The following is a 27,139-nucleotide window of genomic DNA, read 5'->3' as shown; positions in this document are numbered from 1 at the left end:
TTGTGGTTTTCCTCCTGTCTTTCCCTACCTCACGAGAGCACAAGGGTTTTTTGTTTGTTTGTTTTTTTGTTTTACCCATTTAAGAAAATTTTAGAATACCAGATTTTTAAAAATTCTCAGTAATGTTGATTGAGGATAGATCTTCCTCTTCACTTGGCGTGGCTATGGACAGTTCCGCCCACTTTGCTTCTTGCTGGTGGTTCTGTTTTCTCTCCCGTGCATTCACTTGGGTTTCCCCCTCATGGTACATAATGTTTATATAATAAGAATCTTTTCCTTCAGTTTCTGTGCTTTATTATAATTACATGGAAATAAATTCGTTTCTGTTTCTTTTTTCTAGATTGAAATTGGAAGAGCGAAGGAAAGAGCTCCTACAGAAACTTGAAGAAACTACTAAATTAACTACTTATTTGCATTCACAACTTAAAAGGTAAGCCTGCTTGGTTCTTGAGGGAGAAGTTTTTCTTGACTACATTCAGGCGTGTTTTGGTTCATCCTGGATTACTTTTCTCTTTATTTTCAACTGTTTAAAAGTAAATAAAATAGTTATGCTGGTACAATTAAAACTTGGATGATCAAATTTAAAGTTACAAGATTTTTTTTCATGAACCCCAAGGTCATAGGCAGAAGATATTGTGGGAAGAAGATATACTTTATATATTTTAGCTTTGAATACATACTTAGGAAATGACACATTTCTACAGATCACCCTTTCTTTTAAAAAGGGAGGAGGAAGAAAGATTTGCCTTAAAATAGTTAGCTATGTGTTCACTCCTTCAGTACGCACACCCTGAGGGAGACGGGCCCGTGTGAAACCTCTTTGTCTTTATTAGCTTGCCTTTGTTCTCTCTCAAAATTAAAAGCTTTATTCTTTAACCAGAATAACTACACTGATACTCTGTACTGTGTGTGCTATTTTTCCCCCTTCTGTATTATTAAGTTGCATACTTGCTGCTGGATATCTGTGCAGGTAGATTTATCAATAGGTACTCATCATTCTCTTTGTTTTGGTTTCTGCAAAAGGGACTCGATCTTTAGTCAGAATAGAATTGCTATGTGGAGAGCCAGGTTGAAAGTGTCCATGAGTCAACATGGCAGTAGGTGGTATAATAATAGCAGGTTCTTTTTCCTGCAGTCATTATGTTATTTGGCACCACTGGGTTCCTTCCCTCCGGGATCCGGAGGAGGAGGTGGCGGGCATCGTGCTTGGGTTTTCTGTACCATCCCAGTTTTCACAGCGAGTGCTCCTCTCCCCTCAGCCTCTCGGCCAGCACCCTGTCCATGTCGTCCGGGAGCAGCCTGGGCTCCCTGGCCTCCAGCCGGGGGTCTCTGAACACTTCCAGCAGAGGCTCGCTCAGCTCCCTCAGTTCCGGAGAGCTCTGTTACACCAGTCAGAGCGACCAGGTGGACACGGATTATCAGTGCAAACTGGACCTCCTTCTACAGGAGAAAGGCGGCTACATTCCTTCTGGACCCATCACCACCATCCATGAAAACGAAGTGGCCAAGTCCCCCAGGCAGCCTGGCCAGAGCAGTCCCTGTGGGGCGGCGGCTGCAGCCACAGGCCACACGCCGCCACGGACTGAGGCCCCCAAGTCTGTGACGTCCCTGTCCTCACGGTCCTCCCTCTCCTCCTTGTCCCCTCCCGGCTCTCCCTTGGTTCTAGAAGGCACGTTCCCCATGTCTGCTCACGATGTCCCTCTCCATCGGTTCACTGCTGACTTTGAAGACTGTGAATTGAGTAGCCATTTTGCAGACATCAGCCTCGGCGAGAGTCAGATCTTGCTGGATTCTCATTCAGGAGGAGTGTCCCAGTCTCTCTCAGAGGATAAAGACCTCAGTGAATGTGCCCGGGAGCCGTTGTATGAAGGAACTGCAGGTGAGCGGAGACCTTTGCTTCTTTCTGCTCCCTCTTAATTATTTTAAGAAGAATGGTGGGAGGGCTACTTTTTCCACAGAAACAACTGTGCTACCCACCCCCCCCTTCCCTCTGCGCTGCTTATTCATTTTGGCTTCATTGGAGAAGGAGTTTTTATTGATATACCTGGAAACTAGACCTTTTTTTCTTTATCAAATAAAAGTCGCCTTCCCTGCTTACTAGATTTAATCATGAAGTGTCTGTCTTCTTGTCCAGAAACCCTCTGGACGGTGGCAGCTGACTGGGGACATGTCTTATGAACATACTTCACACTTCATACAAATACATTCGGGCTCTGAAATAGCAAGGCAAAAGAAGAGGGCTTTCTTTTAAAAGTTGGCCTAAAACAGGTTAAAGCCAAGCCCATTAGCATCCCAGCTAATTAGTACCAGGGTTCAGTGTTTAGATTGCTCAGGGAATTCTATACAAATACGATTTCTGTTTCTTGCCAGACACTCCCTTTCTGCGCAGGGTGAATTTGGAGAAAGCCGGGTCCCATGTAGTGGTGGTACCCTGCCATCTTCTGGCCGCGTTACTAGCTGCACCCGGGGAAGTGTGCCCTCGATCAGGCTCTCACTGCTGCCATTGTGTGCCCAGACACAAACAGAGGGCGCATTCCATTTTTGTTGTTGTTTTTTTTACTATCTGTATCCCTTTGCAAGGCGGAAGCTTTCGCTGTATTAGAAGTGGTTGTATAAAGAGCACAAGATAGTACCCTTGCTGGCAGAGGACCGTAGTTGTGGTCTGAGGACGATGGTCTGTTTCGGAGCTAGCCAGAAACGAAATGTGAAATAAAAGCTCCAGGGCCGGTCCCCAGGAGCCCCGCTCAGATCTACGCACGTCACCGTGTGTCCACCACACAGAAGAGGCCAGGCCTCTTCACAAGTGTTTTCCTGCTGCTTTGAGAAACCTCCTTATTTTGTATCTCTGCTCCGGAGAGTTCGGAGTCTTAACTGATTGGCCAGTTTCGATGTTTAAAAGAGAGAGAGACAAATCCATCCCGTGTGTGTGGTTTCCGATCCTGAAGACCGACACCCCAGCCTGGAGAGCCAGGAGACATTAGTGTGGTCTGTGTGGCTCCGCCCAGAAGGGGCCACAGCTCCAAGTGACGTGTCATCAAAATCCTCCACGGCAGAGAAAATGAGCAGAGGGGTGGTGTCTACTTAGCGGCTCCAGGTGAGCAGAAGCCAGCGGTCAGGCCTCCCTTCCGCCCCCAGGAAGGAGTGCGGTGTGTGGAGCCGAGCGATGCTCTCTGCCCCTGGAGCCAGCCAATCCTGCACCCCCACCTTGGTTCTAGCGAGCACGAGCACATTACCCCAGCTCTCAGCCTTGTTGTTTCTCAGCTGCAAAATGGGAACGGCCGAGTCTCTACCTCGCAGGGTACTGGGAGGATTGATGCTGGAACACAGCGAAAGCCTCTAACCGTGCCTGGTGCTCTGCTCTCCGTTCATGTCGTTAGTACTACCATATGCGGATAATCCATACAGACGGTGCTAAGCCCGGTTCCTACCACGGACCACTGAAATTTATGAAAGTACAAAAGAAGAAGCAAGAGAAGAAACTGGAGTGTTTTCTCTGCCATGCTTCTGTGCTTTGGACTTGAAGGATCTTGAACATGTCAAAGCTGTTTTCATTCTTCGTGTATTGCGAGTGTTCTCCAGCGACCCCTTGTCAACGCTTAGTCAGTTTGGAGGGGCCGGTCAGTGGGCCCGGCTGCCAGAGGACGGGGACCCGCGCGAGAATCTCCCGGTGTCCGACCCCACCTGGGTCCGCGGGCTTCTTTGCCTGGGTCTCGCCTTGCTCCTGCCACTGGGTCTGCTGTTGTGCCTGGGAAGTCGGCCCAGAGCCCGGTGTTGCCAAAGTTTCCAGGATAGAGCTTTTACCTTTCAAACGCATCTTGTACTAGACAGCTGCTATTAAAAAGTCACCCTAAAGGAATGATACCCGAGAGCTTTATTTGGAAAGAGTACTGAATGCCATGTGAGAAAACAACTAAAAGCATATATATATATTTTTAAAGATTTTATTTATTTATTTGAGAGAGAGCACATGAGGGGGGGAGGGTCAGAGGGAGAAGCAAACTCCCCGCCGAGCAGGGAGCCCGATGCGGGACTCGATCCAGGGACTCCAGGATCATGACCTGAGCCGAAGGCAGTCGCTTAACCAACTGAGCCACCCAGGCGCCCTAAAAGCATATATTTAACCGTAAATACTAATCCTCTTCAGGTCAGATCACCAGCACTCAGTCCATTCGGGGGTACCTGACCGCCACGTGGGGGGCAGGTGTCCCGGGGTCATGACGCTGCTCATCTCCCTCAGGATTCTGGAATCTTCCACAGGCAAAGTCGACTTCCTTTATGCACATCCCACTCTCCGGCCCCAGTCCCCGCTGGAGGACAGAGACCGTGTTGGAATGACTATGAAGTCCTTCCAGTCAGTCTCTGTCATTGTCAAAGTCAATTTCAGCCGCTGTGGATATTCCTGGGGGTAATCAATAAATCATGTCATCACCTTCACCCCTCACAAAGGGGGGTGGGCGGAGAGAGGCACTGCATCATCAAGGAAAAAGCATTCCCACTGCCAGAAATAAAAGGGAAAATGCAGCAATCAATCGGGTAATCTGAAGCCTTAAAACTTAAACATCTTAACAAGATGTAAAGTCACGACTCAGAAGGGGGGCGAAATGCATACCAATCCTGGTCCCCGCTCACTTGCTGGAGGATAAAAGAACTCCACAGGCTCGCAGCTTATTACCTAGGAACGCAGCTTTAAATGAATGCTCCTTGCTCACAGCAGGATGCAGTGTATGAATATGAGTTCGAGATAAAAGTTAAGTGGTCATTGGTGCTAAAGATTCAGTAGCACAAAGTTGTTTTTGTTTTTGTTTTTGTTTTCTAATGGTGTTAGCTGGTGAGGAATTCTGTAAGTCAAAGACTTTTTTTTCTTAACTTCTGTTAACGTGATAGCACAGGAGATGTAGAATATGGTGTGTGCAGAGAAGGGGAGAGCAAAGGAGGCGGAAACCTTTCTTGCCATTGAGCAGTAGATGCTCTCTATTATGCAAATATCTTTAATAGTTGAGGGACGCAGCTCGCTCCTTGCCTCCGAGCGGATGGTAACTGCAGTGAATCCCTGACAGAGAGAAGCAAGGGAGCGATGGGAATGTGTCATTTATCCCTTCCCTTCAAGTATTTCAGGACGGAGAGAAACTGTATTCTTTCTCAAATGATGACCAAAATAGCTGGCATCCCAGGGACCTCTGTCACGTCTTGGTGCCTTGAATCGGCCACATCTGTTGACTCCAATAGTAACATCCACGATGCCCCAGATGCAAATACTTTGGGATTTCTCATAACCAAACCACGTGTGTATTTTTATACTTAACTTTTCCTAATAATAAATCCTAATTAGTACGCTCACTGTCCCGTCCCTAGATGTGGAAAAGTCATTACCAAAAAGAAGAGTAATCCACCTGCTCGGGGAGAAGACTGCCTGTGTGTCGGCTGCTGTGTCCGATGAGTCTGTGGCTGGAGACAGCGGGGTCTACGAAGCTTTCGTGAAACAGTAAGGACTCGCAGGAGCGCTTTTCGGTTACACTGTCTCTGCTCCTAGCCGTGGGAGGGCTCCAGCTTGCGAGCCTACTGCAGCCCTGAGTCCACTCTTTGCAGTAGAAGGGTGGTAGGCTAATGCCTGAAAATTTCAGTATACCAAAAACATCCCATCTGACCCACTTGGAGGCTTAAAACTCAGGGAGAGCGTTGGAGTTGCTAGTCACTACCCGTTTGGCACATGAATCTTCTCGTGTATATTTCTGAAAGCCTGGAATGTGTCTCGGGGTGTGGGGTACCCCAGGGAGGCTCAGGAAAGTCAGGCATCAGGAAGTCTGTCCCTTAATGGCTCAGAGGCAGACTCCTCTTGAAGAGGTGAAGAAATAGGTAAAAGAGTGAGTTTTCACTGGGGTCAGGTCCCCTGGGGGCTGGAGGAGTGCTGTTAATTCAGGTTTTCATTCAGAATCAATAAGTGGCAAAGAGTAACCATAACAGGACCCTGTTCATAAACAGTTCACCTACGCCCCCTGTCGCCCTGTCCCTAGGCCTAGTGAAGTTGAAGATGTTCCCTACAGCGAAGGGGATGTCACCATCGTGGAGACAGCCCAGGTGCAGGTCGGCCTCAGGTAAGGGAACGCACATGGAGGGGCAGTTTTAGACTTCGGTGCAGGGACAGATGGCCTGTGCTCTTTCCCTGTTTCATCAGCTTCTCTTTTGACAGATACGATGCAAAAAGGTCAAGTTTCATGGTGATTTTAGCACAACTTCGAAATCTTCATGCCTTCTTGATACCTCACACTTCAAAAGTGTAAGTAAAAGTAGCAAAGGACAAATTGAAGTACTGAATATTGTTCACATGTGATAAATTGTACATTGGAATTGAGCAGTTCATCCAGATGAACGTGGAAAAGACATAGCAGGGGTGATCAAGCCTCAATCCACAGTGGAGTAAACGAAAAGAAAAGGAGAATGCGCAAAAAGCATGTTAGATTTTGATCCTTATCCAACCAATTCATTATTAGGCTTAGGAACCAAGACTCTTTTAATCTCCCTTTTCAACCAGAAATTCTGTATTATGCTATGTTGGGGCCCGATTCTTTGAATTGAATTAAGATGTTTGCTGTTGCCTGATTATGCCTGCTGTTGGTTTGAAGTAAGTTTCTGATCTTTTACATGAAACTGTCGTGATTAAATTTCATTTATCAGTACAACTTTGCCAAACACCGTATCGTGCTGCACATAAGAGTATCATTCAGAGCATCAGGCATTCACTTCCCTGTGACCATTAATTTCTTAAAGTCACTTCACTTTAAGTGATGTCATAATGCCTTGTAGCCTGTTGCCTGGGACTCTCTCTCCTGACAGGTATCTCTAGCGGTCTTCACCACCATTCACACCCTCTGGAGTCAGACTTTTGGGGGCTCTCTTAAAGGCCTATGGCTAGAGACCACCAAAAAGAAGCCCGATTTCAACTTAGCACCTCTGACTTCAAAGCCAGCATCTCTGTGTATAGCCCTGCGCTTAATAATATGTTCAATCTGCCAGTATAAGGGTTTGGAAATAAGAAAGAGCTATTGAGGGGTGGCCCCCAAGACTCTGTACCCAGCCAGGTGGATGTTTGCCTTAGTGATAGAGAATATTCCTCAATGAGAAGGACATTTAATAAAGTAAATGTGAGAGTTCTGGATGTTTTCCTTGTGGGTTTACTTTTTAGTTCATATCTGAATACTCTTAAGAATGGGATCTAATAGAAACTGGGTCTAAATAAAAATAGAGCTAGATGGAAATTATTCAGTAGACAGCAGAAGAAGAGAGCCAGTGGATGTCTGTGTATTGATGATCATCAAAGCTGGAGGGGAATAGGATTCCAGGAGGGGAGTGGGCTGCAAGATCTCCTGAAATCAAGGTGTGTGTATGGGGGGCGTCCGCATTAAACAGGGAGACCAGAAGGAGGGAAGGCTTACTGGGGAGTGTCTGTGTCACCCCAAAGAGCCTGCTTCCTGGAACTGAGATGAGGAAGGCCAGTCAGTAGTAGTACGCAGGGAAGACGGCCCTGACGATATTATTTGTGACTTCTCCGTACCAGGAAATAGGCTGAGATATTGGAGCGTTGGCAACCTTTTTATTTCAGTATGACATATCTGGGAGAAGACCGCTCCAGCAGGGAGCGAACCTATGAACAGGGAGAGCCATCCCACTAGTCCAGGAGAAAACTACAGAAGTCCCCGAGAACATGCATCTTCTTTAATCTCGTGCCGTTAAGGGCTCAGCAAATGTGCCGCCGCCAAGCCAATCGCGGGGCCTCTCACTTTCCTCCTGGGAAGCCACAAAGTGCCCCGAGGTAGGGTGACAGCCGGCACAGTTGAGGACCGATGGCAGTGAGTGCAGTGGGCTCTTCTGCCCCCAGCTCGTGGGCAGTTACTCGTCTGCCTGGTCTGCACCTTCCTGAGATGTCTAGCGCCATGTTCTTAAGCCCCCACATAAAAGCCTTGGTCTACATAATGACACTGCCAAAAATGAAGTATCTTAAAATCGTTCTTTTTCTCCCCCCCCAACTTCAAATTTTACTTTCTGGTTATCAATTACACCAAACAGAGCTTGTGCCCCAGCTGGTTGGCTCCTGACTCAGTGTGGACAGACCCCACCTACAGCAGAATGAAAGGAAAAGCAGCCCTACCTTCTTTCCCCAGTGCCTTTGGCTCTTAACCATGTAAAACCGTTCTTCACGTGGAAACGTTCTGGGGCCGCAGAAGAGGTTAGGCCACTGGTACAGAGGAAAACTGAGGTCTGGAGAAGCAGAGAGTTGCTTCCTCCGTTGCAGCTCTGCGGTGTACTTCCCCACCTGGCTTTCAAACGCAGATTTCTTCTGCCAAATCTCCAGCCTTAACAGCGGCAGCCCAAGGCTCCCTAGTCCCCTATGGCTGAATCTTCATAATCAGTTTTTATATTCTGATAGTTCCATAATTATACATATTGCATCATCAATTTTATATTCTGATATAAAATACAGAAATAATAGGACATCCCTCAGTCCTGCCTGTGAATTTACAGTTTTCATAATTGGAGAAAGGCATCTTTTATTTATTTGTTTGACAGAGAAAGACACAGCGAGAGAGGGAACACAAACGGGGAGTGGGAGAGGGAGAAGCAGACTCCCCGCCGAGCAGGGAGCCCGATGCGGGACTCGATCCCGGGACTCCAGGATCATGACCTGAGCCGAAGGCAGTCGCTTAACCAACTGAGCCACCCAGGCGCCCGAAAGGCATCTTTTAGAATCAGAATTAGACCAGCCTGGAATTAGCGGGCGAGGGATTTAATGGGTGTTGTCTTTCTGGGATTTAAAAGAAAATACCTCAGGCCGTTTCTAAGAATTGTGAATCCTCATGTAACGTGTGCTTAGAAAAATCACCTGAAAGTCGTATTAGAAGTTACTGGTTTTCTGTAAGTCTTCCTCTGAAATTTACAAAGCAATAAGCCTCTTAAGACAGTTTGTCCTTCCTGAAACTTCGACAGTAATACTTGTAAGTTTGCAGGCGCCTGGGTGGCTCAGTCGTTAAGCGTCTGCCTTCGGCTCAGGTCATGATCCCGGGGTCCTGGGATCAAGTCCCGCATCGGGCTCCCTGCTCCGCGGGAGGCCTGCTTCTCCCTCTCCCACTCCCCCTGCTTGTGTTCCTGCTCTTGCTATCTCTCTCTCTGTCAAATAAATAAATAAAATCTTAAAAAAAATAAAAACTGGTAAGTTTGCTTCACAATATGCTCCTCAGCCGTTCTTCTTCGCTAGTAGGGTAATGTATTCCACTCCTGGGAAATGATCACCAGCACCCCTTGTTTAATACTGGGGGGTGAGTATTCTTGGGGACAAAGTTTGCTTAGCATGATCCCATCTTCCCAGACTCAGAAAACTTTACTTTGGAATTGGCTGTCCCCGGGCAGGTGGGACGTTAAATTCATCTGCCCCACGGATTTTTTCTCCTCCCCTTCTCTTCCCCCGTCCTGTCGTTGCTGTAGCCCTGTGGGGAGTGGCAGGCCCAGGGGCACGGTCAGCATGGGTGGGTGAAGAACGGAGCCTCTGGGCCGCTGAGCACAGACGGACCCATTCTGACAGCAAAGCTCTCAGTTGATGATGAACTCCATGTTCCCCTGTGTTTCTCTCTTTCGCAGATGATTTCAGACGACAGCTGTGAATCTGGTATAATTGAAGTACCTGTAAAATCCATTTTACTCTTGTTCTTTGCAGATACTTTAGGGTTGCTCTGCTTCCCTCCTCGACGGATGTCAGCTGTCTGTTTCGAACAAGAGTCCATCCAGCCACAGAATCCATCTTATTCAATGATATGTTCCGAGTGGCCATTTCCCAAACAGCCTTACAGCAGAAGACGCTGAGAGTCGATCTTTGCTCTGTTAGTAAACACCGAAGTGAAGAATGCCTGGTAGGTTATTTCACAGTTCCCTTTACCGCAGAAGACCCATGATTGGGGTATGCTGAGAAGAACTCTCTCGTTGTTATTTCGCCAGCCCTGGGACCACCACAGATCTGCCCAGCGCCTTGGGCACAGCCAGTGGTGGTTTCATTTTTTTATCGGAAGCAGTGATTTCTGGTTTTCATTTTCTTATTCAAGACCTTTCAAATCTGCTTATTAGTTGTGATTTTCTGTAATATCTATCTCCCGTTCTACCCTTTGACCTCTGTCATGATGATCGGTCTGGAGCTTGCTTGTTATTCCCAACAGGAGTCTTTGTGCTGGTTGCTTGGTATACATTATCTCCTTTAATCCTCGTGACCGTCTGAGGGGAGAAGGTATGAGTACCCCCTATTTTTAGATAAAGAACTGCGAAGAGAGGTGATGTGTCCAGGGTCACGAAGCTGGTGAACGATGGAGCCTGATATCAAAAAGACATCCCACACATAATTCACTGTTATAAGTTTAAATTAAGCAGGAGACTGAGTATCCAGTCCCTTTATTATATTCTCGCCAGCCATGGTATTACAGCTTCTAGGAAGACTTAAATGCTGCTATTTAGAGGAATATGATGTTTAAATGCTCACGCGAGAGACTTCATGTATAACTAATGGTGAGTTTAACACACCACTGTACATAATAACCAGAAAACCATTATACACCAGAAAAGTACACAAGGTGTTCCAGCGCAGGCATTGAGGGGGTGCCCTTGTGTCCAAACAACAGGACAGGTTTCGTGTTGAACTTTTCTCCGCGGTACAATAGGAAACACAAAAACAAGCTTCATGATGAACAGAGTTTACAAGGATGATAGATTTCTTGTTGGTATTTCCTTTTCTTTATATGAAAAAAATATTTGATAATATTACCTGGCAATAAAAAAAGAAGCAAAGATAGCGACTCAGTAGGCTGTCAGATTACTGCAATAGATATGTGTGTCAGAAGCTCCTTAAAGTTAGTAAATACGTTAATTAATAGCCTTTAAAAAAAATGGTACTGTTTAATTAGATCCTGGCTCGTATGTGTCGTTTGCTGGAATATAAAAACTTTCTTTGACATTCATCTAATCCAAAGAAAAATTTTGCTATCTGGTCTCTCATTTAAGAACCACAGTAAGGGGGCGCCTGGGTGGCTCAGTTGGTTAAGCAACTGCCTTCGGCTCAGGTCATGATCCTGGAGTCCCTGGATCGAGTCCCGCATCGGGCTCCCTGTTTGGCAGGGAGTCTGCTTCTCCCTCAGACCGTAACCCCTCTCGTGTGCTCTCTCTCAAATAAATAAAATCTTTAAAAAAAAAAAAAAAAGAACCACAGTAAGGTTTTTGTTTTTGAATTTTATACTGGATAATGGGTTTTTGTGAGTAATAATCAAATGACTCTTACAGCATATATTGTAAGAGGTATTATGATTTCTGCTTAATCGTTTATTTTTTTAATTTATTTTTTGACTTTTCATTAAAAAATAATTCTACTTACAAAAAGTTGCATGCTTAGTCATTAGGTTTTAGCAAAATAGTATCTCACAAAATAATCCTAGGTTTGGCATCTAGATTGGGGTTATTTCTTACTTAGTCACACCTTCAGGTTTAAAAAAAAATCCACCAATGCTTTATATCATGAGTATTGCATTTGTTTAACCCTAAAACAGGCTAGCCCCATAATCTTAATTATATGAGAAGAAGCAAATATGAATTTAAACATTTATTTTCTCTTCTTTTCTCCCCCCCCCCCCCCCCCCTTCATTTCACACAGGCTGGAACTCAGATCAGTCTGGCTGATTTACCATTTTCCAATGAGATTTTCACTCTGTGGTATAACCTGCTTCCTTCCAAGCAAATGTCTTGCAAAAAGAATGACGAAGAAAATGAGGACTCTGTATTTCAACCAAATCAGCCATTAATAGATTCTATAGACTTGGTGAGTCCAAATTGGGGTAAAAAGGCATTATGACTAAAGGAAATAATGCGAAATGTGGAATGCTGTGGTAACCGGTGTGTTTCCTGCTCACTTTCACTACCCTTCCTTCCCCAGCTTACGCTTTCCTCCCAGCTTCCTAACAACGACAAAACCAGAACGAACGATTATTTCCAGCTTCCTTTCAAGTATAGTTTATAAAAGAATCACTCATTTCTGCTCACACTTCCTTCCATCAGAATAAACTGATGCGTAGTCTTAGCTGGGTTAGGTGACCACGGAAAACCTTTTGCTTTAAATTTATACTTTCATATGTCATGTTCACATCTTTGATTCCACTGTCAGGTTATACATTTGGAACTCAGATCATTTGCAGACGTTAAATTACTAAGGCTAAAGAACGTCTTGGTTTCTATTTGTTACGTCAATAAAGTGATAAATATTTTCTATTAAGCTTGTTATAAATCAGCAGTCATACTGTTGTAACCAAAAATCATCCACATTCAACACTTTAGAAAATTTACAGGGGGCCTTCTGGGAAGCCATTCATCACTGACTTGGCATCTGTGAATATTGTTACCAAGTTCAAGTTCATTTTCGGTTATCTATGAGTAAAGAGTTTACCAAGCAGAAGTCAGATGATTACTGATCATCTCCTGTGTGCAAGGCACGACAGTGGAAGTCGTGGTAGGTGGAGAAAGGAAAGCAAGCATGCTGGTGGAGATGGTATCGCACGCCCCACTTTGTGGTTGACGCTGAGTAAGGCACACAGGATGATGAAATAGGACTTGGACCTTGGAGAGTGCTGATGTGATGGTCACGCTGTGGGTAAACTTTTTTAACAGATTCATGCAGTGTAATTCACATACCATATGGTTCCTCCATTGAAAATGTACAGTTCATCCTCCTGAAGCGCACAGTTCAGTGGTTTTTAGTATATTCACGGAGCTGGGCCACCATCACCACAATGTAGTATTCGAACATTGTCGTCATCCCAGAAAGAAGCCCCGTACCCATTCGCAGTGGCTCCCTGTTCTCCCTAAGGCCTTTCCACCAAGGCAACCACTCGTCTTTCTGTCTCTATAAATTTGCTGACTGTGGGCATTTCATATATAGTCAGAAGAATACTTCTTTTACTTAGCATCATGTTTTCAGGGTGCATCCATATTCTAGCATGTATTAGTACCCCATTCCCTTATATTTCCAAATAATACTCCATTATATGGATATACCACCTTTTATTTATCTGTTCATCAGCAGATGGGCATTTAGGCTGTCTCTGTTTTTTGACTCTTATTAATACCACTGCTGTGAACATTTGTGTAAGGGTTTCTTTGGACATACATTTTCATTAATCTTTGGTGTATGTATCTAGGTGTATGACCTGCTGGGTCATATAGTAGCTCTGTGTTTTAACATTTTGAGGAAATGACAAGCTGTCTTCCACAGTGGGTGCACCATTTTACATCCTCACCAGCAATATACGAGGACTCCTGTCATCCCAGCTCTTGCCACGTTATTAATCTTTCTGATTTTAGCCAGGCTGTGTGGTGTGAGATGCTATCTCATTGTGGTTTTGATTTATATTCCCCTAATGACTAATGATATTGAGCACATTTTCATGGACTTATTGGCCATTAGAATATTTTTAAAAATTTTTTTGAGAACTGTCTATTTGGATCCTTTGTGTTTTAGATGGGTTCCTCATCTTTTTTTATTTTACTTGATTATTATCTCTTTCTTATTATTTTATTATTGAGTTATAAGAGTTCCTTATGTATTCTTGATACAAGTCTCTTATCCAGTAAATGACTTGCAGATATTTTCTCTCATTCTATGGGTTTCTTTTCACTTTCTTGATGGTTTTGTTTGCAGTACAAAATACTAAATTTTGATAAAAGTCCAGATGTGTTTTTTTCTTACATTGCTTGTGCTGCTGGTGTCATATCTAAGAAGACTTTGCCCAACCGAACATCATAAAGATTTACTCCTGTGTTTTCTTCTGAGAGTTTTAAAGTTTAGTGTTACTTTTAGGTCTCCGATCCATTTGAGTTATTCTTTATGTGTGATGTGAGGAGTAGGTCCAGTTTCATTTTCTTGTAGGTGGGTATGCAATTGTTCCCAATACCACTTAGTTGAAAACACTAGTCTTTCCCCATGAATTAGCTTGGCACCCTTGCTGAAAGTCACTTTACCGTAAGTGTGATCGTTTATATGTCTGGACTCTAAATTCTGTTCTATTAATCTATTAATCATACAGATTTGTATTTGTGCCAACATCACACTACTGTGATGACTGTAGCTTTGTAGTTATTTTGAAATAAGAACATGTGAGTCATCCAGCTTTGTTTTTCTTTTTTAAGATGGTTTGGGCTCTTTGGGGCCCCTTGCATTTCCATATGAATTTTAGTATCAGTTTGTCAATTTCTGCAAAAAAATAAAAGGCAGCTAGGATTTTTATATAGATGGCATTGAGTCTGTAGATCAATTTGGAGGGTATTGTCATCTTAACAGTTTTAAGTCTTCTGATTATAAATATGGTATATCTTCCCATTTATTTGGGTCTTCATTAACTTCCTTCGAAAAATGTTTTGCCGTCTTCAGAGCCCCAAATCACACTTCTTTTGTTAATTTTATTCTTTTTGATGCTATTGTAAATAACTATTTTCTTAATTTCATTTTCAGACTATTTATTGCACAATTGATTTTTGACTACTTGTCTTGTATCCAGCAACCTTACTGAACAGGTTTAAGTTGAATAGTTTTTTTCGTGGATTCCCTAGGATTTCCTATATGTGACATCATATCTTCTGCAAAGAGTTGGTTTTACTTCTTTCTTCTTTCCAGTTGCTTTTTCTTTCTCTCTTTTTCTTGGCTAGAACTTCCATTATGATATCGCAAGAAGTGGTGAGAGCAGACGTCCTTGTCATGGATGTGATCTTAGGGGGAAATTTTCGGTTTTTCACCATTACGTATGATTTCTGCTAATGGTTTGTTGTAGTTGCCCTTCATCAAGTTGAGGGGAATCCTTTTCCTAGTTTGTTGAGTGTTTTATCATAAAGGCTGTGGATTCAACCAATGCTCTCCTGCATCTGTTGAGATGACATGTGGTTTTATCCTTTATTCTGTTCATACGGTTTATTGATTTTCAGATGTCAAACCAACCTCGCATTCCTAGGATAAATCCCACTTGGTCATGGTGTATAATCCTTTTTATGTTATTAGATTCAGTTTTCTAGTATTTTGTTGAGAACTTTTTTTGGTCTGTATTCGTAGTTTTCTCCTGATGTCTTTGTCTAGTTTCGACAGCAGATAATTTTGGCCTCAGGGAATGAGTTAGGAAGTATTCCCTCATCATCTGTCTTTTGGAAGAGTTTGAGAAGAATTGGGATGAATTCTTCTTTAAATGTTTGGTAGAATTCAGCAGTGAAGCCCTCTGGGTTTGGACTTTGTGGAAAGGTTTTTGTTTACTAATTCAGTCTCTTACTTGTTATAAGTCTACTCAGAATTTTGTTATAATGTCACTTTGAGTAGTTTGTGTCTTTCTGGAATGTGTGCATCTTATCTAGGTTGTCTGACGTCTGGGCAAACAGTTGTTTGTGGTAACCCTTATAATTCATTTTATGTCTGTAGAGTTGATAGTGATGTTCCCTCTTTGGCCCCCTGATTTCAGTAATTTGAGCTTTTTCTCTCTTTTTCTTGGTCAGTTTGGCTAAAGGTTTTTACTTTTTTGAATCTTTTCAAAGAATCACTTTTTGGTTTCATTGATCTTCTCTGATATTTCTCTGTTTGCTATTTCATGAATTTCTACTCTGTCATTATTATTATTATTATTATTATTATTATTATTATTATTATTGTTATTATTATTATTATTAGAGAGGGGCAGGGAGGAGAGGGAAAGAGAGAATCTTAAGCAGTCTCCAGGCCCAGGATGGAGCCCGACGCGGGACTCGATCTGACAACCCTGAGATTTTTTTTTTTTTTTTTTTTTGAGAGAGAGAGAGTATCTTTATTATTTCCTTCTTTCTGATTACTTTAGGTTTACTCTTTCTCCATTTTCTTAAGGTAGAAGGTTAGGTTATAGATTTGAGATCTTCTGCTTTGACACAGGCACTCCTAGCTATAAATTTTATTCATCTCTAAGTATTTTCTGATTTTCCTTGTGACTTCTTTGACTCATTGGTTATTTAGGAATGTGTTAATTTCCACATCTTTGTTACTTCCTATGATTTCCTTGCGTTATTGATTTCTGATTTCATTACAGTGCGGTCAGAGCACATACTTTGTATGATTTCAGTTCTTCTAAGTTTACTGAGGCTTGTTTTACGGCCTAGCATATGCTACCGTTCCCGGAGAATGTTCCATGTGCCCTTGAGAAGAATGTGTGCTCTGCTCTTATTGGGTGAGTATTCTACAGGTGTTTCTTAGGTTCACAGTGTTGTTTCACATATATATACATTTTTATTACACTTCTTATCTTATTCTAATCTCACTTTAACTTGTTTCTTTTGTGGAGAGGAGTGATGGAGAGATTTATAACGAAGTGTACAGAGGTAGTGTGTGTTTTCCAATGAATTTTCACAAAGTCAACACGCCTGTGTAGCTACCACCCAGATCAGGGTATGGTGCCTTACCAGCACCCCAGAATCCTCCCTTGTGTCCCATCTAGTCATTACCACTGTCCCCTAAAGGTAATCTCTATTCTGACTTCTGTCTTTGAACTTTATATAACGGAATCATTCAGTATATGTTCCTTTATGTCTGGCATCTCATTTTCAGCATTACGTTTGTGCAAGTCATCTGTGTTTTGTGTCATTGTAGTTCATCCATGCTCAGTGTTGTGTCATAGATCACTGTATAATTATGTCACACTTTCTTTATCCATTCTGCTGTTGATGGACATTTGAGGTTCTAACTTGAGGGCTATTATGAGTAGTGCTGCTATTAACATCTCGTACATGTCTTTATTTATCTTCTTTATTTTAGCCATTGTGATAGATATATAGTACTCTCCTGTTTTTTGCATTTCCCTGATTATGTTCAATGGCCAGATGGATGTCATCTTTTGTGAAGTGTCTGTTCAAGATCTTGCCCGTTTATCTATCAGATTCTCTCTCTTTTTTTTTAATAGGTTGGTAGCAGTTCTTAATTTTAGATTTGAGTGTTTTGTCCAATATGTTTTTTGCAAAAAGCTTTTCCTATTCTGTGGCTTGCCTATTCATTTTCTTAATGTTGCCTTTTGGTGAATGGAAGTACTCAGGTTTAACATAGTCTTATTTATCAATTTTTCCCTGTATGCTTAGTGCTTTCCTTTGCGATTTAAGAACTGTTTGCCTACTACAGGATCATGAAGATGGTTTACTGTATTGTCTTAACAGCTTTATTGCCTTACCTTTCACATTTAGATCTAAGTTCATCTGAAATTATTTTTTGTATAAGGTGTGAGGTAGGGGTCAGGATTCCTTTTTATCCATGTGATAGCTGATTAACCCAGCACCATTTGTTGAAAAAATTTTCTTTCCCAACTGCATCACAATGTCATCTTTCTCCTAAGGTGCTTGGGAGTCTGATCATGGATATTCTGTTCCATTCTATGGGCTTAGTTGTCTACCTCTGCAGAAAATACTATACTTTTTTCAAAGTGAGGGCTTTAAATAATTCGTCATTTAGAATGATTTTTAAGGCTATTTATAGATAATTGCTATCAGATTAAAGGAATTTCTCGCTCTTTCTAGGTTGCTAAGACTTTTTATTATGCATGGACATTGAATTTTATCAAACATTTTTACTGTTTACTTTCTCTTAAATTGATTACACGATTTTTCTCTTTTATTTTCTTAATGTGGTGGATTATACATTGATTGACTTTTGAATGTTAAGCCACCCTTGGATTCCTAGAATAGGACAGACTTCATTGTGGTATATTTTACATGTGTTTTTATATGCGTTGCTGGATTTGATTTCTTGATTTTGTGTTTGGGTTATTTTTCATTTATGTTCATGAGAGAGATTAGTCTTTAGTTTTCTTTTTTTGTAATGTCATTTTTTGATATCAAGGTTTTACGAGCTTCATAATATAAGTTAGAAAGCATTCTTTTTTTACTCTCTGCAGAAGGTTTTGTAAGATGGGTGTCATATCTTCCTTAAATATTTGGAAGAATTCCCAAGAAAATTCACCAGCCCAGCCTGTAATTTTCTTTGTGAGAAGCAGCCTTTCTCAACTAAGGTTCTGCAAAAGTAGTAAGCACTATAAAAAATGTTTTCAGTGACTACTTTCTTATTTCTCCCAAGGATGACACATAACTTACACCATTCTAGATGTTACATTTTGTTTTGTTTTAATATAATGGATGCTAGAGGGCATTAGGCTTAATTCTCATGGAATCCCAATTGAAAAGGGCTGGTGGATTGTTTTTTAATGACAGGTTCAATTTCTTTATTAAGTATAGGACTATTCCAGCTTTCTGTACTTGTATTCATTTTAGTAAAAGTAGTATTTTCTATAGGATTTTTCTATTTTATCTATATTACCAACATTTTGGCAAAGCTATTCATGATACCTTCTTATTTTCATATATGATAGGACTTTGCTATGTTCTCTGTTCTGTTTCTCACATGGGTAACTTTTCCCATTTCTGTTTTTTCTCACTTTTGCTAGGGACTTGTCAAATTTTTTATTTTATTCAAAGAAACAACTTGTGGCCTCGTTGATTTTTTTTTTTTCTATTTATATGTGTTTCCTATTTTGTTAATTCTGTTCTTTTCTTTATTATTTCCTTGCTTCTACTTTCTTTAGGTTTAATTGGCTGTACTTTTTTTACTTCTTGAGAGAGATCATTATTTAACAACATTCTTTTCCAATATATGCATTTAGGGCTAAAAAATTCTTTTTGAGCCCAGCTTTGGCTGCTTTTCACAAGTTTGATAATATGAGATTATTAAAACATCATTGAATTTAAAATAGTTTATAATTTCTATTGTCACTTCTTTTTGATCTGTGAGGTCTTTTTAGAAGTGTATTTACTTAATTCTCAAACAATGAGGTTTTCTAGTTATCTTTTTATTATTGATTTCTAGCTGTATTTCACTGTTTTCAGAGAACAGAGTACATACTATTCAATCATACAGAATATTGAGACTTGCTTTATGGCTTAGCACGCGGTCAGTTTTGGTAAAAGTTCTGTGTGTTGTTGAAAAGAATGCATTCTGCAGGTCAAGTTTATTGATTTTGCCCTTCAAATCTTCCACATTTACTCATTTTTCAGCTCACTTATTTTATCAGTTGTTGAGAGGTATATTAAAATCCTCCAACTTAGGATTATAGACATCTGTTTCTCCTTTTAGTTTGTTAGTTTTTGCTTTTTGAATTTTGTGTCTATATTTTTAGGTAAATATAAATTTAGCATTGTGTTGTATCTTTCTGTTCAACTGGCCCTTTTATTGTTATAAAATATCCCTCTTTATCTGTTCTAATACCCCTTGTTTTAAACTCTGTTTGTCTGATATTCATAAAGCTATCTCAGCCCTTTTTTTGGTTAGTGTTTTCATGGTTTTATCTTTTTCCATCCTTTTACTTCCAGCACTTCTGAATTCTTAGATTTAAAGTGTTTCACTTGTAAGCAGTATATAGTTGGTTTTGGTTTATTATCCAGTCTTAAAATCTTTACCTTTTAATGGAAATATTTAGTTCATTTACATTTAATGCTAATTAGTAATATATCTGGGTTTGACCCTATGGTCTTACTGTTTGTTTTCTTGCAGTACTGTCTTTGTTCCTTGTCTTCCTTCTTTTGGATTAGTCAAGTACTTTTTTAAATTTCATTTTCCCTCCTATTAGATCATGAGTAACACAGTCTTTTATTTTTTGCTGTGTCCCTGGTGATTACAGCATGCATCCTTGCACTATTAGAACCTACCTTAAATTAATGCTTTTACTTTTTCCAGGCAGTCTAAGAATTTTAAAAGACTTTAACTCCATTTATTCCCTTTCCTCCTTCTGTGAAATTATTGGTCATGTATTTTAGGTACGCGTATTTTAAATCCCACAAGGTATTATTGTTTTATTGACAGTCAATATTCATTTAGATTTCCCCACATCTTTACCCCTCCTGGTGTATTTCATTTCTTTCTGCATTAGTGTGCTTCCATTTGGGTCATTTTCCTTCTGTTTGAAGAACTCCCTCTGGTATTACTTCTAGTGCAGATCTGTCAGTGTCTTTATTTCCACTTGTGAAGGACTTTTTTCCTGTATATTCAGAGTTCTCGGTGGGCAGTTAATTCTCTGAACACACTGAAGATACCATTTTGTTGTCATCTGCTTTCCACTGATTCTGTTGAGCTGCTGGAAAACAGTTGATCCTTCAAAAGTAATGCATCTTTTTTTCACTGTTTATAAGATTTTTCTCTTTTTCTTTGATTTTCAGCAGTTTCACTCTGATGTGCTAATGTGGCATTTTTTCTGTATACATGAGTGAAATTCTCCATCATTTCATCAGTTTTCTTGAACATATTAATTGTAAAATCTTAAATTCCTTCTCTGAATAACTGCAGTATATGGATCACCTGTAGATCTGCCTCTTTCATCTTATTTGTTGCTGTTCTTGCCCTTCAGTCAGTCATTGGATCCTGTTTCCAGTGGATTCTGGATAACATGTATGAAGAATGATAGAGGCTCTGGCTGATACCTTCCTCCAGAGAGGATTTAATATTCTTCCAGAAGGCAGGTTACAGATCACCTGGATCACTTGGAGGATCTGAGTTCCAATTTAATGCTCCCTAGGAAAAAAAAAGACCTAGGACCGTAAAGAAACTGAAGCATCTGCTTCCTGTTTTAGCCTCCTCACAGCTGGGTTTTGTTCAGTTTCTCACCTCTTGCTTTCACATATGCCACTTAGGAACAAGCAAATAGCACACCAAGAATATTGTACAGAATACTGGACTCACTACAGGTCCTTTCTCTGGCCCCTCGCGTGCTGCCTGCTGTGGTGGTTCAGCTTGGTTTTCATCTCAGCATCCTACTGATCTTGCCAGTGTCCTGCACAGCTGTAGTTTTAGCCTGTGCGCCCCGCCATTAGATCTGACACCGTCCCCAAGGGAAAAGAGTGACAGTGATGTCGCTTCACCTCCTTGTACTTTCTTCTCCCTGGGATCTTGGCCTCTAGTCCTGATTGCCGGTGTTGCTCTTTCCTTGCTTTAAAACAGCTGGAGTTTGGTTTGTGTGTTGCTCTTTGTCTTATTTTATTCAGCTTTCATATTTGTTCTCAGCAGAAGGATTGGGTCCCGTACCACCTTCTTTTTCCCAACTGGAAGCTTACGTCCCCATCTGATGAGTTTTTAAATCATGTCTCACAATAGATGATGTTCAGTGCCTTATATGCTTTCTATTCCCCAGGATGCAGTGTCAGCCTTACTTGCAAGAACATCAGCTGAGCTGTTGGCTGTGGAACAGGAATTAGCACAGCAAGAAGAAGAAGAGGAAGAAGAAGAACCCGGGCAGGAAGAAGAGCAAAGAGGTCCAGATGGAGATTGGTAAAAACAGTTGTTTCCTTTCGCTCTCTGGGAACTCAAAGAGGATGTGTTTAGTTTCTTACCAGAAACTTTCAGGGGAACCTTCATAGGTTCAGATCTTATTACCCTGGAATTTTGCAGAACAGTGCCATGCCAGGGAGCCGCCACTAAAGGAAAGACCTTCTTCGGGCATCAGAGAGTCGAAGAAGGCAACAGGGCAATGGCGGGCAGCATCAGCATGAACACAGGAAGGAGGCTCTTTGTTCCTGCTTCCTTCAGTTCTGACACTCTTTCCGGAGCTGTTTGAAATTTTAAGTCTAAAAATACCTGTTTTGAAAGGTGTGGTGGTGTATTGTCCATTCATACATAAATTTAAAACTTACTTTCTTTTTCTTTAAACTACCAGAAGTACCATTGTACCATTTAGGTTCAGGCAAGTCAGAGCACACATTCTAGAAGACAGCTTCTGAGTCGTCACTCTCTATTTGTTACCACTTCCATCTTCTTTTACTGCTCCCTCCTCATTCTCCACACCCCCACCGATAAAAAAAAAAAAAAAGAGGTTACTATAGCTTTTGTCTAGATTCACATACAAAAAAGAACTGTTATTTCCTGGTTTGCAGTTTTCTCTAAGAACAAATTTTAGTGACTGCGTCAGTTTTTAAAGTATATATGTAAAATTATTTGGATTGATTTTAATGTATATGTAGTTGCTTATACTGATACGCTTGAACTACTGTTAACACATATGTATAGCGTGTGTGTGTGTGTGTAAAACTTGTTACAAGCTAACAGTGACAAGATATGTCGTAAATAACAAACTCTTAGACATTTGGAAGGAACAGCTTACTACAGTGATGAACAAAGGCATAGATGTACTTTGTTCTTATCAGAAGCCCTTTACAATGGTTATGAATCAGAGTACTGCAAAAATAATAAATACAAGAGTGATTATAAGGTTCATCATGGTATTTTTAAATACCAAGCCTTCTTTGTGTATGTAAAATACAATTTGTTTCATATACATTTCAGAAAATACACTTGGTATGTAGCATAAAGGAATTTATAGCTCGCAGAATTCATTGCTAGCTCCCCCATGCCCACTGCATGACTAGGCGTTTAATTACTGGCGTGTGCCAATTTGTCAGAAAGTCACCAATCACAATTATAGCTCAACTTTGAGTTATCAGTGGAAGAAGAGTTTCCGTTCTAAGGACATGGAACTCAACAAAGCATGAGGTATTCTAAGCCATGCTGGTACTATTATGTTCCTGCCCATGCAGGTTATACAGACTATATGTCATATGTACATTCTGGAACCCTGCTTATCATGCCACCCCAGCCCATGCCATGGCTTTTGTTAAAGACGAGATCATATGGCATTAGGATTCTTGTGCTGTCAGTAGTAAAACTCCCTTTTCCCAGGGTTTTACCCCTGCTAGCCTGTAAGCACAGCTGACCATGGACATATTTTTTTTAAGATTTTACTTTTAAGTACTCTCTACACCCAGCGTGGGGCTCGAACTTAAAACCCCAAGATCAAGAGTCGCGTGCTCTTCTGACTGAGCCAGCCAGGCACCTGGATAATGGAGATTTTCGGTGCTTATGTCTTTATTCGCTTTTAGAATAAAGTCATCCTGTTGCATGATTAATTTTACAATAAATAAACATTAGAGTGAGTGTCAGTTTTTTAAATGGTGGGGTTGAATTTTATATGTGATTTTTTTTTTAAGATTTTATTTATTTGACAGAGAGAGACACAGCGAGAGAGGGAACACAAGCAGGGGGAGTGGGAGAGGGAGAAGCAGGCTCCCCGCTGAGCAGGGAGCCCGATGCGGGGCTCGATCCCAGGACCCTGGGATCATGACCTGAGCCCAAGGCAGACGCTTAATGACACGACTGAGCCACCCAGGCGCCCCTTTATATGTGATTTTCAGACTATTTCTATTTTAATATCTAGGAATTAGGTCAAATTTCATTCATTTAACTTTCTAGTGCCTAAGTATGTGATGTCGCTGCGTGTCGCTCGAGTCAGAGGGCGGTTGTGTCTTTGACGCGCATGTCGCGCCGCAGCCGCGGTCGAGTCACGGTGGGTGAGCCGCGTTCGCTGCGCCGCCCGGGGACACGTGCCTCACCTACCTGGGCCTGCTTCCCGCTGTCTTGTCGCACCGCAGGTTGACCATGCTGCGAGAGGCCTCTGATGAAATTGCGTCCGAAGAAGAGGCCCCCGTGAAGTCGCCCGAGGGCAGTAGCTGTCCCGGAGACTTGTGCTCGTGCCCGAGCGCGCCCGAGGCGCAGGAGGACGCGGGCAGGAGAGAGCGCGGCTGTGCCGAGGACCGCGGGCGCCAGCCACCTGCCGGGCCGTGCACCCTGGTGAGGACCCGCGGCCGCGCGCCCCGACGCCCCGTCCGTCGGCACCGCGCAGGCCGAGTCTGTCCCGGCTGTGATCCCGTGTTAGGACTTCGTGCAAAGCTCGTCCTGAGAGGCGCTTGTGGAAATGGGCTGTAAGAGGCAGTGGAAATGCTGTAAAATTTTTAAATGGGCCCCAAATATTCAGTCTTCGCTTACCTTTTATGTAGGAAGATGAATAGTGCTATTTAGATCTCCATAAATGTCTTCTGAACATGTATTAAAAGCATTTCCAGAATGACTACCGAATTCCAGGATAACTACTTGATTAAGTTTTGTAAATGTAAGTTTATTTCCATCTCAAAGCTGAAGTAAACATTTAAAGTTCCTCTTGGTTAGGGTGGGGTTCTGGTTGGAATCTGCTCTGGAACGTGGCAGGTGGCTCGGGTTCCCTGTGGGTGCCAGCCAAGTTATGCTAGTTGACGGAGAGACGTGTGGGTGGAGTCATCGGATGGTAATGGAGCTAGGAAATTCCAGTTCTTTTTTTTTTAAGATTTTATTTATTTATTTGAGAGAGAGAATGAGATAGAGAGAGAGAGCATGAGAGGGGGGAGGGTCAGAGGGAGAAGCAGACTCCCCACTGAGCAGGGAGCCTGATGCGGGACTCGATCCCAGGACTCCAGGATCATGACCTGAGCCGAAGGCAGTCGCTTAACCAGCTGAGACACCCAGGCGCCCCGAAATTCCAGTTCTTTATTCCTGGGGGAAATAGTATTGTACCCTGACCAAAGACTTTTCTTCAATAAACCAGCGCAAGGCGGGTTGGAATCCTTTTATACACATAAGATCAACAATAACCATCTGCATGTGCCTGGAGAGTTTGTATTTTGAGAAACTTCTGTTTTTACTTTTATTTTTCATTACATTTCCAAAGAGAAGCTAAAAATCCAAACTCAGCTTCAGAGCGTTGCTATTTTCAAATACATATAATTGCATATTCTATATGAAACTATAACTCTGTAGTACATTTTCATTTTCTTGTATGTAATTGCTTCTATCATTATTCTGAAAAAAAGAAAAACCTAATTGGAATGTTGAGCAGCGTTTAATGATGAAGTATTCCTAGATAGGATTTTCTACAGAACCACACTTAATCTCTGTAAATCTTAGCCTTCCTCATGTGGGTCTGATGTGTTAGAGACGACACCTCCATTTATGGGCTATCCTGTCCTCCCCATGGCGGGTCACTTCCTAACTCAGTGGAGAACCCTCTCCCCGGGTTCCCATCCGGAGTAACACCAAGCCTTTCTCTCCCCAGTGGCCCCAGTGCTGGGTGAGGCTCTGTTGTGAGATTAGATATTTCTTTTGTACTTAGAAGAAAGGAGCAGACAGGTATCCAGGCCCGTCCGCTTCTGACAAATTTCTGACTTCCGTTCCAGGTCGATAAAGAGACAAACACGGAGGAGGCAGGTGACGCCGGGGTGGCGGTTCGCCCCAAAGAGCGCAGCTGCCTGAGCGCTCGGCAGCGGCCCTTCGTGCGGAGCAGCGTGATCGTGCGCTCGCAGACCTTCTCCCCGGGGGAGCGTAACCAGTACATCTGCCGGGTAAGGGGGCCGGGCCCTGCCCTCCCGCTGGCGAGTGGCCCCCCGAGGACGAGAGACGGTGCACTGGCAGTCTTCAGACTCCGACTGCAGACACACAGGGCTAGAACCGCTGTGAAATACACACGAAATCGCACACTCCTCTGGGCCTTCTCAGTTGGGGGTTTTTTTTTCCTTTCCCTAAATTTAATGTCTCATGAACTCCAAGCCATTTATTTGGCAAACATGTGAAATTAAGGACCTGGCTGCTGAGTATATTTGTACTTGGGTCTGTATTTAGAAACTTAAAATTTTTTGTATTTCTGCAGTACATCCTATCTGCTTCAAACCACGTTAATCCTGCAGAACCAAAATTGCGACTTGGGTTTTAGAACAAAAATCATCTTTTAATAATGCCTGTAGACACGGAATCAGATTCACAGTTCTGTAGAGAATATGGTGGGATTTGCATCCGTTTGCCAAGTTCTATTTCCGGAAGTATTTATGACTTACAGTAATATAGATTAATACTTATAAAATGGTTTAGAAAATACTTTCAAAATTCTAAATTTATTCATTCAGTTCAACAAATACTTTTATGAAGCACCTGCTGCTAAGCATGCTTCTAAACACTTGGTTGGAATTCCTCTGTGAACAGAAGAGCCCCAGAGCCCGGCCCTTGCAGAGCTCACATCCTTGTGAGCTGAGCCAAACAGTGAACGTGATGAACAAATTATGAAGTGTCTTGGGTGGGGACCGAGCCTCTGGAAAACCGTAGAGCAAGTTAAGGGGGATTGGGCATGGTGAAAGCAAAGGGTCTCAGGTTTAAGTAGGGTTCAAAGTAAGCATCATTGAGAAGGTGCTGTTTCAGCCGAGACCTGAAGCAGGTGAAGGGGTGAGGACGGGCTGTCTGAGCCAAGGGCATTCTAGGTTGTTCTAAACTGTGACTCAGCTCTGATCTGGTTATAACCCTCTAGGTTATACAGACCTTCCTTTTTAAAAATGAATATTGCAAATTAGCTAAAAATACAAAGGATCATTTTATTTCCAAGTATGTATAATTATCTTAATGTAGGAGTTCTGATAACTACCACCAAAAGGCAATTGTTGAAATTACATAAGAAAACTTAGTTGTTTAAGAAAAGCATAGAACAGAAAAACTTGTTTGGGAAGGATTTTCTTAAAGAAACAACCTCCTCACCACCTGCTTTTACCTGATAAACTTCTCAGTTGTAAACCACTAGCGCTCTGTTATGCAGTGATTTTCTTTTTCTTTTATCCTTTGTTGCCAGTTGAATCGAAGTGACAGTGACAGTTCAACCTTGGCTAAAAAATCACTGTTTGTGAGAAACTCCACTGAACGGCGCAGTTTGAGGGTCAAAAGGGTATGTATTTCCCCCCAGCAACATCTCCCTGTCTCAGTCCAATCCAGAATCACAAATTGTGAACTGCTGAGCGTCATGGCTCCATGCTCTTGGGCCGCTGAATGAAGCCACTGTGATTCCAGAGAGACACAGATGTGTTAGTGATGGAGACGGAGGGAGGGTGTTCTTGAGGGTAGCCGTTCAGTGCTGGTTTGGATCCTGTGATAATGAAGCCAGGAAATTCACTTTGCAGTATCGATGGAAAAGGGGCTTGCTGAGGGCGCCTGGGTGGCTCAGTTGGTTAAGCGACTGCCTTTGGCTCGGGTCATGATCCCGGAGTCCCGGGATCGAGTCCCGCATCGGGCTCCCTGCTCGGCGGGGAGTCTGCTTCTCCCTCTGACCCTCCCCCACTCATGTACTCTCTCTCTCTCATTCTCGCTCTCTCAAATAAATAAATAAATCTTTAAAAAAAGAAAAGGGGGGGGGCTTGCTGAGTGGGT

General features: G+C 42.3%; 1 protein-coding gene across 2 annotated transcripts in view; it reads left to right on the top strand.

Moving 5' to 3' along the window:
• Nucleotides 1–27,139, top strand: part of WWC2 (WW and C2 domain containing 2) — a 202,419-nt gene that overhangs the window by 151,669 nt on the left and 23,611 nt on the right. For both annotated transcript variants that reach the window (XM_035004282.1, XM_035004283.1), the window contains 11 exons: nt 341–430; nt 1,260–1,879; nt 5,353–5,482; nt 6,012–6,092; nt 6,188–6,274; nt 9,704–9,896; nt 11,675–11,839; nt 21,231–21,367; nt 23,521–23,719; nt 25,135–25,299; nt 26,568–26,660. In XM_035004282.1, the coding sequence (XP_034860173.1) occupies nt 341–430; nt 1,260–1,879; nt 5,353–5,482; nt 6,012–6,092; nt 6,188–6,274; nt 9,704–9,896; nt 11,675–11,839; nt 21,231–21,367; nt 23,521–23,719; nt 25,135–25,299; nt 26,568–26,660 (1,960 nt within the window). The remainder of the gene's footprint in view (nt 1–340; nt 431–1,259; nt 1,880–5,352; nt 5,483–6,011; nt 6,093–6,187; nt 6,275–9,703; nt 9,897–11,674; nt 11,840–21,230; nt 21,368–23,520; nt 23,720–25,134; nt 25,300–26,567; nt 26,661–27,139) is intronic.

Source organism: Mirounga leonina, unplaced genomic scaffold, assembly GCF_011800145.1.
Source record: "Mirounga leonina isolate KUSES-001 unplaced genomic scaffold, KU_Mleo_1.0 Mir_128, whole genome shotgun sequence".
In the NCBI taxonomy this organism is placed as follows: Eukaryota; Metazoa; Chordata; class Mammalia; order Carnivora; family Phocidae; genus Mirounga; species Mirounga leonina.
The sequence above is the reverse complement of the archived record's forward strand: the minus strand, read 5'-3'. Positions and strand labels throughout refer to the sequence as shown.